The following is a 13,395-nucleotide window of genomic DNA, read 5'->3' as shown; positions in this document are numbered from 1 at the left end:
CCAGATCTGGTCCTCTCTCTACTGAACCACTTAGCTGTTCCTACTTCTTGAGATGGGGCCACCTCCTGCATAAGTTGTAAGGGACACTTCTCATTCTGCACTGTATTTTAGTGACCAAAGCCACCCACTAAGTTACCAAATGAATGTTGTTATTGTTGTTCAGTTGTGTCCGACTCTGTGAACCCATGGACCATAATACCTTTGGGGTTTACCATTTTCTTCTCCAGTGGATTAAGGCAAACAGATTAAGTGACTTGCCCAGGGTCACTTAGCTAATAAGTGTCTGAGGTGGGATTTAAACTTGGAATCTTTCTGACTCCAAGCTCAGTACTCTATCCATTGAGCTATGTAGCTGCCTTTCAATTTAATGTGCTTTCATATTTTTTATGAAGAAGAACTAAATGTTCATGTAGTCACTAAAAAAACCCACCAGTATCCTCCTGCAGTATCTTTTATAAAGATGATTCTGTGGTACAGTCAATGGTAGGTTTGGACTTCATCATCGCCCTTTTGAGCTGTTCATAAGATACAAACATGACGACATTCCAAGATCCCAGCCTTAAGAAGGAAGCCACGAACCTAGAAGAATGCAGATCACCACATGTCATTTCATTTCCAAATCTGCAAGTTAAGATAATAAGGCTACCCTCAGTGTTCACTGCTTTGCATTTCAGCACCTGGTTCATGTTCTCTACTAGGACCCCCAGAAGGATCTGTGATCTCACGGATTGAGATGTTCCTTTCAACCGGACATCCCAAGTCAGCCATGCCCGACCATTCTGTGGGGGCATCTTCCTATTTTCCCATAAGCTTACAGGATCACCCTCATATTCTCTTGGTTGCTAATGGAACACTAGCTCTTCAGCCCATCTTCTTCCTATCATTCAGCCATTTGATCATAGCTCTTCTATTCTTCTTTGAAGTTCTTCATTGATTCCATATTTTAGTTTGCTCCTCCCTACCATGTGCCCACCCCATTGCCTTCCGTATGACACTTTATTCCTTGGGAGAATGGTATTCCATTGTCTCATTGTGTACAGCAATGGCTGTATATTGGCTCATCCTTCAAAATTAATGCCTTTGCATGGACAAGCAGCAAATACGCAGAATATATATGTGGCGGATGGAGCAGTAGATGCTGAGCCTGGAAGTTCAGGTCCTGCCTCTGACCTTGAATGTGTGACCCTGGGTGAGGTATTTGACCTCCAAATACTTATGACAACTCTCCAGGACTTAGCTAGTAAGTCTAGGAGTATCAGAGGTTTATACTGGTGGAGGAAATTCCTACACCAGCAGTTACTTCCCCTCCACACAATTAATAAATGTTTATTAGCACCTCTATATAATATATATACATATATACATTTATATATATATATATATATATATATATATATAGGCAACTAGGAGGCTTAATGGATTGGGAACCAACCCTAGAGGTGGGAGGTCCTAGATTCAAATTTGGCCCCACATAATTCCTTCTTAGCTGTGTGACCCTGGGTAAGTCACTTAACCCCTATTCCCTAGCCCTTACCACTCTTCTGCCTTGGAACCAATATACAGTATTGATTCTAAGATGTAAATTAAGGGTTTGTGTGTGTGTGTGTATGAAATAAATCCAAAGTAATTTAGGATATCCACTAACAAGTAGGGATCTAATGAATGGTCTAATTAGAACGGGTCCCTTTAACTGAGTTTTGAAAATAACTAGAGATTCTAAAGAGATAGAGATGAAGAGGGAGTGAATTCCATGCATGAGGGACAGCTTGGCAAAGGTGTGGAGATGGAGCATTCTTTGTGTGTGAATAATAGCAAGAAGACTAGTTTAATTAGAATAAATTGTGCATGCATGCACACACGTGTATGGAGAGAGGAATGAATACAGAATAAGGCGAGAAAGGTAGTTTGGAGCCAGTTGTTAAAAGTTTTAAATAGATTTTGTACTTGACCCTAAAGAAAAGAGGGAGCCAATGAAGTTTATTGGACAGGGTAGTGACCTGGTCCAACTTGTTCTTTACAAATATCAATCTGACTACAGGGTAGAGTGTGGACTACAGAGGAGAGAGAAGAGGCAACTCAAGAAGTACAATGAGTAATAAATAAAGAACTGAGTGTCTGTGGAATTTTTCAGTGAACCTTTGTTGTGTGGTCATTTTTCAGTCCTGTCCCCATTTGCAGTTTTCTTGGCAAAGAAGACACTGGAGTGGTTTGCCATTTCTTTGCCCAGCTTATTTTTCAGATGAGGAAATTCAGGCAAACAAAATTAAATGTCTTGCCCAGGGGTCACACATCTGGTTTGCCATTACATTCTCCAGCTCATTTCGAAGATGAGAAAACCGAAGCAAACATGATTAAGTGACCTACCCAGGGTCCTGTGGCTAGGACATATCTGACACGAGATTTGAACTCCAGGAAATGACTTGACTCCATGTCTGGCACTCTATCCATTGTGCCACCTATCGGCTGCAATTAGCCTTTATTAAGTGCTTGTTAGTGCCAGGCAATATGCCAAGTTTGAGGTCACAAAGGAAGGTAAAAACAAGGTTCCTGCCTTCAAGGACTTCCCACTTTAATGGAAAAGAAAACCTGACAACAACCATGTGCATATGAGATATACACATAAAGAGAAGGAGATGGATGAGAGAAATGTGGAAGTAGAACTGACAGTACTTGTAACTGATGGGTATATGGGATGAAAGACCTGGAAGAGTCAAGGATGACTCCCAAGTTTGAAATTGGGTGCCTGGGAAAATGATGGTGTCCGAGAGAAGTTGGGAAGAGGGCTTGGAACCAACACGAGGATCCCTTTGGGAGTCTATGTATTCGTTTCTGCCACCTCAGAAACTGTTCATACTAGAGATTACAGATGGGGGTTAGGAACAACAGAGGTGGCTTTTCCAGATTCTGCTAAAAATGAAATGAATTCTGTAAAGAGCCTTCCAATCCCTCACCGAGGCAGAGAATGATAGCCTCTTCCCCTTTCAATATATATTAAGGCTATACTTTTGTATGTGTCAAAACACATTTTTATTATTTCTCTTAATAAAAACCCTGGCCGCCTGTTTTACAATCAGTACTAAGTAGCAATTCCAAGGCATAGTAGATGGACCTCAAGGCAGGAAGACCTGAATTCAAATAGGACCTTGTACACTCTGTGATACCGGGCACATCACTCAACTCTGCTTTGCCTCAGTTTCCTCATCAGTAAAAATGTGGCTAACAAGGGCTAGTTCAGTGGATAGAGAGCCAGGCCTAGCTGGAGACAGGAGGTCCTGGGTTTAAATCTGGCTTCAGACACACCCTAGCCATGTGACCCTGGGCAAGTCATTTAACCCTATTTGCCTAACCCTTGATGCTCTTCTGTCTTGGAACCAATTCTTGGAACCAATACTTAGTATAGATTCTAAGACGGAAAATGAGTCAAAAAAAAATTGGGGCTAACAAAAATACCTACCTCCAAGGGTTTTTGTGTTAGGATAAAATATTTGTGAAGTGCTTTGCAAAACTTAAAGCACTATATAAACACTAGGTATTCTTATATCTAGTCCATTGCCAAGTCACTTCTACCTTTACATTTCATATATATGTGCACACATACATCTATCATCTATCTATCCGTCTATATGTCTGTCTGTCTATCTCAGTCTATTCCTATATCTGCATCTATCTGTTTGTCCATCTGTCTATCCATCTGTCTGTTTATCTCTCTCCATCTGTCCTTCTATCTGTCCATCTGCCTGTCTGTCTATCTATATGTCTATCTCTGTCTATTCATATATTTGTATCTATCTGTCTGTCTATCTATCTGTCTATCTATCTATCTGTCTATCCGTCTATCTATCTGATTATCTCTCCATAAGTCCACCCATCCACCCACCCATCCATCCATCCATCCATCCATCTATCTGTCTGTCTGTCTATCTGTCTATCTCTTCCATTTCCACTCTATACATTTGTGGATCTCCTTCTCTCCACCACTGTCCTGGTACAAGCCCTTGCCCCTTCACCCCTGACAAAACCTGCTAATGGGTCTCCCTGCCTTAAGTCTCTCCCCATTACAATCCATCCTCCACTTTGCTGCCAGAGGAATGTTTCTAAAGTGTGACCATGAAACTCCACCACTTGCTCAATTGCGGTGACTGCTGAATATCTCCAGGGTCAAATACAGAATCTTCTGTTTAGCTTTTAAAGTGCTTCACAAACTGGCACTTTCCTTTGTTACAATTTACTTCCCTCCAAGTATGCAGCAATCGGGTAACACCGGCCTCTTTGCTGTTCCTTGAATTTAACATTCCATCTGCCTACTCTGGGCCTTTTGCCCAGCTGTTCCCATTCCTGGAATGTTCTCCCTCCAATTCTTGGCCTTCCTGGCTTCCTTCAAGGCTCAGTTCAAATCCCATCTTCAAGAGGCCTTTTCAATCCTTTCCTCTGAGATTAACTCCAGTTTACCTTGGAATATCTACTTGCTTGTATATAAATGTTTGCATGATCTCCCTCATTAATTTGTGCAATCCTTGAGGGCAGGGACTGTTTTTGCCCTTGTATCCCTAACCCTTAGTATGTAATAAGTGCTTTAAAAGTGGATGGAGAGCCAAGCCTAGAGATATTCTGGATTCAGATAATTCCTAACTGGGTGACCCTGGGGAAGTCCCTTAACTCCAATTGTCTAGCCCTTATTGCTCTTCCATCTTGGAACCAATACTTGGTATAATAAGACAGAAGATAAGAGCTTTTTTTTTTTTTTAATTTGCTTGTTGATAACTTCTGGGCCAAAGCAAAGGAAAAAAAATATCTAGGACCAGTGGATAAATTCAGTACTTTCCAATCCAAAGTGAGACCTTTAGTTGTTAAAGTGACTGTTTTTGAGAACAATAAGCCTAACTTTGAGTATTAAGTATGTATTTTTTTAAACCTTTACCTTCTGTCCTAGAATCAATACTGTGTATTGGTTCTAAGGCAAAAGAGTGGTAAGGGCTAGGCAATGGGGGTTAAGTGACTTGCCCAGAGTCACACAACTGGGAAATGTCTGAGGCTAGTTTTGAACCCAGGACCTCCCATCTCTGGGCCTGACTCAATCCACTGAGCCACCCAGCTGCCCCCTAAGTATTAAATAAATAGAATGGTGTTGTGAGCTTTGGACAGACATGCCAGGGGGAGAGAGCAGCTCTACACAAAAAGTCTGGGGACTCAGGCTGCAGAATTACAGCCTTTGTATCCACATAGAGCCCCTCCTTGGAGTCCCTGGCTCCCAGACATGGCAGCCATGATGAGGAGAGACAGTAACAGGCTGGTGGCAAACCAATGACTGGAGAGGTGGCAGCAGCCAGAGGAGAGGGTGGAATGCTGACCGATTCTGTAAGGAGAGATGAAGGGGAGTTCTTAGGTGGCACTAAGTTATGGACTAAGAACCAGAGCAAAGGACCAGCAAGGGAGAGAGTCAGGTTGTGGAAGAAGACGCTTGTCCCTGGCCTTTTATTTCTTCAGTGAGTGAGAAATGAGTTGACTTTCTAGCAAACTCATCCCCTTGCCCTTTCTCAGAGAGTAATACAGATTTGAGAGACAGCACAGACCTCTAGGGAGAGGTGGGAAGAAAATATTTTGATTGTTTAGAGGCTTAGGTAATAATTCTTTGTGTTTTGCATTTTCCACACATGAAATAATGACTGTCATGTGTTTAATATAGGCAGCTAGAGGGCACAGTGGATAGAGTGCCAAGCCTAGATTCTAGAAGATTCATCTTCCCGAGTTCAAATCTGGCCTCAGCACTTCCTCGCTATGTGATCCTGGACAAGTCACTTAACTCCCATTGTCTACTTCTCACCCCTCTTATATCTTAGAATTCATACTAAGAAGGCATGGATTATATTTTTTAAAAAGGAATGGATTTAATCCTTTCTTTAAAACTTCTATGTACAAAACAACAAAAACCACATGATTATCTCAATAGATGCTGAAAAAGTATTTGACAAAATACAACACCCATTCCTATTGAAAACACTAGAAAGTATAGGAATAGAAGGACCTTCCCTAAAAATAATAAACGGTATATCTAAAACCACCAACAAACATCATCAGCAACAGGGATAAATTAGAAGCCTTCCCAGTAAGATCAGGAGTGAAACAAGGATGCCCATTGTTACCTCTATTATTTAACATAGTACTATAAACACTAGTGGTAGCAATTAGAGAAGAAAAAGAAATAGAAGGTAGTAAAATAGGCAATGAGGAGACTAAGCTATCCCTCTTTGCAGATGATATGATGGTCTACTTAAAAAATCCTAGAGAATCAACTAAAAAGCTAATGGAAAAATCAACACTTTAGCAAAGTTGCAGGATACAAAATAAAGACACATAAATCATCAGCATTTCTATATATTTCCAACACATTGCAGCAAGAGGTAGAAAGAGAAATTCCATTTAAAATCACCCTAAACAGTATAAATTACTTAGGAATCTGTCTGCCAAGACAAACACAGGAATTATACGAACACAACTACGAAACACTTTCCACACAATTAAAACTAGATCTAAAAAATTGGAAAAACATTGAGTGCTCATGGGTAGGATGAGCTAACATAATAAAAATGATCATTCTACCCAAATTAATTTACCTATTTAGTGCCATACCTATCAAACTACTAAAACCTTTTTTGCTGAATTAGAAAAAAACCATAACAAAGTTCATTTGGAAGAACAAAAGACCAAGAATATCAAGGGAAATAATGAAAAAAAAATGAAAGAAGGTGGCCTAGCATTACCAGATCTTAAACTGTACTATAAAGCAGTGTTCATCAAAACAATATGGTACTGGCTAAGAGATAGAAGGGAGGATCAGTGGAATAGACTTGGGGTAAGTGAAGTCACCAAGACAGTGTATGATAAACCCAAAGAACCCAACTTTTGGGACAAAAATCCACTATTTGACAAGAACTGCTGGGAACATTGTAAAAGAATATGGGAGAGATTAGGTTTAGATCAACATCTTACACCCTATGGCAAGATAAATTCAGAATGGGTGAATGACTTGAATATAAAGAAGGAAACTATAGGTAAATTGGGTGACCACAAAATAGTATACTTGTCTGAGGTATCACACCTAGCAGATTGGCTAAAATGAGAGAAGGGGAGAGCAATGAATGTTGGAGGGGATGTGGCAAAATTGGGACATTAATGCATTGCTGGTGGAGTTGTGAACTTATCCAACCATTCTGGATGGCAATTTGGAACTATGCTCAAAAGGCTATAAAAGAATGCCTGCCCTTTGATCCAGCCATACCATTGTTGGGGTAGTACCCCAAAGAGATCATAGATAAACAGACTTGTACAAAAATATTTATAGCTGCGCTTTTTGTGGTGGCAAAAAACTGGAAAATGAGGCTTTGCCCTTCAATTGGGGAATGGCTGAACAAATTGTGGTATATGGTGGTGATGGAATACTATTGCTCTTAAAGGAATAATAGACTGGAGGAATTCCATGTGAACTGGAAAGACCTCCAGGAATTGATGCAGAGCAAAAGGAGCAGAGCGAGAAGAACATTGTACACAGAGACTGATACACTGTGGTAAAATAGAATGTAATGGACTTCTGTACTAGCAGCAATGCAATGACCCAGGACAGTTCTGAGGAACTAATGGTAAAGAACGCTACCCACATTCAGAGGAAGAACTGCAGGAGTGGAAACACAGAAGAAAAACAACTGCTTGAACACATGGGTTGAGGCGGACATGATTGGTAGACTGGAAACTACCACTCCAGTGCAATTATCAACAATTTGGAAATAGGTCTTGATCAATGACACATGTTAAAACCAGTGGAAATGTGCATTGGCTATGGTGGGGGGGAAGTCAGGGGGTGAAGGGGAAAGTAGGAGCATGAATCATGTAACCATGTTAACTTTTCTAAAAAATAAAAATTATTAAATAAAAAAAAGAATAGTATACTTGTCAGATCTATGGGAAAGGAAAGATTTTAAAACCAAGCAAGAGTTAGAAAAAAAAATCACAAAATGTAAAATAAATAATTTTGACTACATTAAACTAAAACATTTTTGTACAGACAAAACCAATGCTACCAAAATTAGAAGGGAAGCAACAAATTGGGGAAAAAATCTTTATAACAAAAAACTCAGACAAAGGTGTAAATCAATTGTACAAAAAATCAAACCATCCCCTAATCGATAAATGGGCAAGGGACACAAATAGGCAATTTTCAGATAAAGAAATCAAAACTATCAATAAGTACATGAGAAAGTGTTCTAAATCTATAGTAATTAGAGAAATGCAAATCAAAACAACTCTGAGGTTATCACCTCACACCTAGCAGATTGGCTAAAATGACAACACAGGAGAGTAATGAATGTTGGAGAGGATGTGGCAAAATTGGGACATTAATGCATTGCTGGTGGAGTTATGAACTGATCCAACCATTCTGGATGGCAATTTGGAACTATGCTCAAAGGGCTTTAAAAGACTGTCTGTCTTTTGATCCAGCCATAACACTGCTTGGTTTGTACCCCAAAGAGCTAATAAAGAAAAAGATTTGTACAAAAATATTTATAGCCGCACTATTTGTGGTTGCAAAAAAATTGGAAAATGAGAGAATGTCCTTCAATTGGGGAATGGCTGAACAAATTGTTGTATCTGTTGGTGATGGAATACTATTGTGCTCAAAGGAATAATAAACTGGAGGAATTCCATGTGAATTGGATTGACCTCCAGGAATTGATGCAAAGTGAAAGGAGCAGAACCAGGAGAACATTGTATACAATCGAACATAATGAACTTCTCTACTAGCATCAATGCAAGGATCCAGAGCAAGGCTGAGGGACTTATGGGAAAGAAAACCAGCCACATTCAGAGGAAGAACTGTGGGAGGAGAAACACAGAAGAAAAACAACTGCTTGAACACACATGGGCTGATGGAGATATGATTGGGGATGTAGATGCTAAACAATAACTCTAGTCCAACTATCAATAATATGGAATTAGGTCTTGATCAATGACACATGTAAAACCCAGTGGAATTGTGTGTTGGCTAAGTGGGGTTAGGGGAGTTTGGGTGGAGGGAAAGAACATGAAATATGTAACTATGGGAAAATATTCAAAATAAAAAAAATCTTCTATGTAACCCTTTCTCCACTAGGAGATGCGTTATTTGGCAACAGTAAAATGAAATGCTGGCTGAACTTCGTTAAATGCCTGTAGTCTAGTGAAACTCATGAATCAAGGAAAAAAATAGAAGATGCTCTTAAATATTATCCAATAGGAAGATTGATATTGGAGGCAGAGAAAATGGGGATTGCAACTGAATGTAGCTGGCTGGGTTTGGGACAGTCTGACCCAAAACAGCAAACATCATATCTCACTGACAGATGCCTGGAATGAAAGAGAGTTTTAGAGGAAGAAGGTCATACCCTTTGTAAAAAGCAGTCAGTCCTTCCCTCCAGAGCATGGTCCATGCACATTGCGGGGCACTGGTGTACTGTCCTGGTGGTGAGTTCATGTATCTGGTCTTTACCACGTCCACTGGAGATGCTACCACCGTTGTGCAGAATCCAGCGCCAAAGGCCGACACAAAGTGGCAAGGTAAATTATCTACAGTTTGGTCAAGGGAAGAGGCAAAGATTACTGAACAAGCACATTTGTAGCAGGTGATTTTTTAGTTACCATGTTGGAGATTGGCATACTTAGTATCAGTTCTAAGACAGAAGATAAATAAATGTCCTAACATTCTAAACAAATCTGTACGTGGACTGTGTGTGTGTGTGTGTGTGTGTACATATATGTCCTCTCCTGAAGTCCTTCTATAGTATTTGTCATTCATGTTTTAGAAATGAACCAAATTCTCAGAGGTTGTACCAATGGAGCTTGAACTCTGGCATGTTCTACCTACCAAGATGGAAAGGCTTTAAGTATCTGCTCAGTAATATCTCTAACTTGGACATCAGCCTGCTGAAGTTTAGGAAGGATTATCATGAAGAGATTAGCCATCAAGTGATTGGAATTTATTTCATTCAGTTAGTAATTCACTTATTTGTTTTTGGCCACAACTGGCAGAGTTTCTACTAAGGTCTAGATGAATTGTGATCTGTGTCACTGGGAAAGATGCCCTCCCCTTCCCTTACCACCCCCAATCCTGACAATGATATCTTTTAAAATTACTGGAAGAGGGCAGCTGGGTAGCTCAGTGGATTGAGAGCCAGTCCTAGAGATGGGAGATCCTAGGTTCAAATCTGGCCTCAGACACTTCCCAGCTGTGTGACCCTGGGCAAATCACTTGACCCCCATTGCCTCCTTCCCACTCTTCTGCCTTAGAACCAACATAGAATATTGATTCTAAGGTGGAAGGTAAGAATTTTACTACACAGATAGAAAATGTCAGAGTCAGATTTCAAACTCAGGTCTTTTTTGGCTCCAATTCCAGCCTTCTAGGGAAAAAGAGAAAATTTCCCACCAGGTTAAGAGTTTAAAAATAAAGCTACTGTGGGAGGAGAAACAGAAGAAAAACAACTGCTTGAACACATGGGCTGATGGGGATATTATTGGGGATGTAGATGCTAAATGATAACTCTAGTCCAACTATCAATAATATGGAATTAGGTCTTGATCAATGATACATGTAAAACCCAATGGAACTGTGCATCAGCTACAGGGGTGGGGGTGGGAAGGCGGTGCAGGGGTTTGGGGGAGAGGGAAAGAACATGAAACATGTAACTATGGGAAAATATTAAAAATAAAAATAAAATAAAATAAAAAAATAGTTACTATAAGAGTGTAAACACCTTGAGATGACTGTGAGAATACTTGATTCAATTAAATAATGATTTATTAAATGCTCCCTCTGTGCTCGGCAATGGGTCTGCAAAGTTACCAAATGAAGCTCCTGCCTTTAGGGAACTTCCTCTGAGAATTCAGAATTTATACTAATAGGGAGAAACTCCAAGAAAAGAGAAAATATATAGGATTGTCTTCGTCATTTCGAATAATAAGTTACCTGTTAGTAGGTTGTATTTCAAAAGGTTCTCCTTTATTAGATCATAGGTTACTAGCTCTGCCGAATTAACAATAGCATTTCTTGCCACATTGGGCATCGTCCCTGGAAAGAGGAAATATCGAATGACTGATACAGGACAGAATATTTGCTGGACTCGTTTGATGTTTAAATCATACTGTGGTGTTAACTATTCATCATAAGCCTATCCACTGAATTTAATTACCTTTCCAAAGCCCTCTTGTTCCTTCTTCAGAGGCTATTGTTTTGTAGGCATGGAAAGTCCCAGTGTAGCGGGGTTTGGTGCCAGACAGGTTGCTCTGTGCTTGGAGTCTGACTTTCACCACATCTGTGGGCTGTGCCACTATTACTGCCAACCCTCCAGTTGTGCACCCTGCCAGGATCCTGCTTCCTATTCCAGCTGCTGGCACCGAGAAAGAAAAAGCACGTCTTTTAGAGAACAGTTCAGGATGAATCTGCAAAGATCAGCATTTCAGATCTGATGTCTATTTTATTTAGAAAGTTTAAGTGCCTTGTACCCTTTCACAGATAGTAAATGTCAGAGTTGGTTCAAACTCGGGTCTTTTATGGCTCCAATTCCAGCTTTTCAGAGAAAAAGAGAAATCTCCCCACCAGATTAAGCAGAGTCACATAAAAAGGGAGAATACTGCCTCAAAGCAGATACTCCAGGACATCCTGCTTCTGGAAAGAGGCAGAAGGGGGTGGAATGAAGGGGCAAAAGAGTAGTTTTATGAGAGTATTTGACCCTCAGCCTTTCCTAGGATAGCTTCCTATTTAAACGAATTTCTCGTTAGCGGGCTGCCAAAATCTGTTGTTTCTATGTAACAGTGCAAGCAGACCTTGGCTTCCTTTAAATTTGGTATCCTGAGGCAAAGTCCAGTCATCCTGCTCCAGTTATACTTCTGTCAAAAAGGCAAGCGATCAACCTTTGGAAGGAAGATCATGGTTCGAATCCTGCCTGTGATACAGACTTTCTGTGTGGCCATGAGCAAGTGACAACTTCTCAGGGCTGCCAGGAAACCCTTTAAGAGTATATTATGGGAAAAAAATTTTTTTCATTAAAAATAAGAGGCAGCTAGATAACACAGAATATAGAGTACCAGGCCTAGACATGGGTCTTGGGTTCAAATATGGTCTCAGACACTTCTTAGCTAATGGCTCGGGGCAAGCCAGTTAACTCCAGTTGCTCAGCCCTTACCATTCTTCTGTTTTGCTACTATTACTTAGTCTTACTTCTAAGACAAAAGATAAAGACCTAAAAAAAAAAAAAGGAATATGTTATAGAGAATTTGCTGATTTGTATCAAGTAGAAGGAAGTTGTCCATACTAAAGAAATCATGGGTCCATACCAAGTATATGTATTTTTGTATTTATGTATGGATGCTATAGAGGTAACTAGATGGCTCAGTGGATAGAGTCAAGAAGACTCAAGTTCAAATCCAGCCACAGATACTAGTTGTATGACCCTGGGCTAGTCACTTAACACTGTTTTTGTTTCAGTTTCCTCATCTGTAAAATGAGCTGGAGAAACAAATGGCAAACTCTAAATGGATCCCAAAGAGTCAGACATGACTGAATGACAACCTTAAATATTTTTTTTGCTTGTCCATGGTGACCATTATCATTTACTGTGTTTTTATCATCTATTAAATCACAGTAAGGCTCTTCTAAGGCACCATTGTAGGATCAACTTGGCTCTGGGTTCACAAAAGCTAGCCCAATGGCACACCAGCTTGGTGGCTTCCAGCCAAGCTCAGCCTGGCCAAAGGGTGATGGACGTGCACCAGGCATCACCTTCTGAGTTATAGAGATGCCATAACTTTAATGCAAACCGCCACATGGGGAGGAAACCACCTGGTAATCCCTGCCCTGGCCATAGCTAAGTGCACAGCCTCCTAGGGGACTCTCTGTTCACCAGATTGGGATCCATTTATGACGAGCCCATTCATCTCTTGGGCAGAGAGGCAATAAAGCAGATGCTAGAGGCACAGTGTGCACTCAACGGGACAAACTGTTTCCCTCTCAAATTTTCTATAGTTGGGCCTGTGTATCTAAAGGGGGAGAGCAAGCTGGAGATAAGGGGAAGGGAATAAGTATTAGCACAGTGTCTACTCTATGCCAGGCACTGTCCTAAGCATTTGCGTTTTTATAAATATTATCTTCTTTAAGCCTCTAAACAACTCTGGGAAGTAGCTGCTATTATTAACCCCCATTTTACAGCTGAGAAAACTGAGGTTAAGTCATTTGCTCTGTTTCACACAGCTAGTAAGTGTCTGAGGTTGGATTTGAACTTGTCTTCCTGACTCCAGGCCCAGTGCTCAATCTAGTGTGAGAAAGTGATCCTCTCCCTCCTCTTTGCTGAGGTAAGGATATTGTTACACTCA

The 13,395-nt window shown here is 40.4% G+C and overlaps 1 protein-coding gene across 1 annotated transcript; it reads right to left on the bottom strand.

The window, feature by feature from the left end:
- Positions 1-452: 452 nt before the first annotated feature.
- On the bottom strand, positions 453-12,802 carry UCP1 (uncoupling protein 1). The gene is made up of 5 exons (XM_044681704.1): positions 12,703-12,802; positions 11,217-11,414; positions 10,994-11,095; positions 9,414-9,594; positions 453-579 (listed from the first exon to the last, which is right to left on the bottom strand). The coding sequence occupies exons 1-5, from the start codon at positions 12,800-12,802 to the stop codon at positions 453-455; spliced, it is 708 nt and encodes a 235-aa protein (XP_044537639.1).
- Between the last annotated feature and the right edge of the window lie 593 nt (positions 12,803-13,395).

This window comes from Gracilinanus agilis, chromosome 6, assembly GCF_016433145.1.
Source record: "Gracilinanus agilis isolate LMUSP501 chromosome 6, AgileGrace, whole genome shotgun sequence".
NCBI classification, from domain to species: domain Eukaryota; kingdom Metazoa; phylum Chordata; class Mammalia; order Didelphimorphia; family Didelphidae; genus Gracilinanus; species Gracilinanus agilis.
The sequence above is the reverse complement of the archived record's forward strand: the minus strand, read 5'-3'. Positions and strand labels throughout refer to the sequence as shown.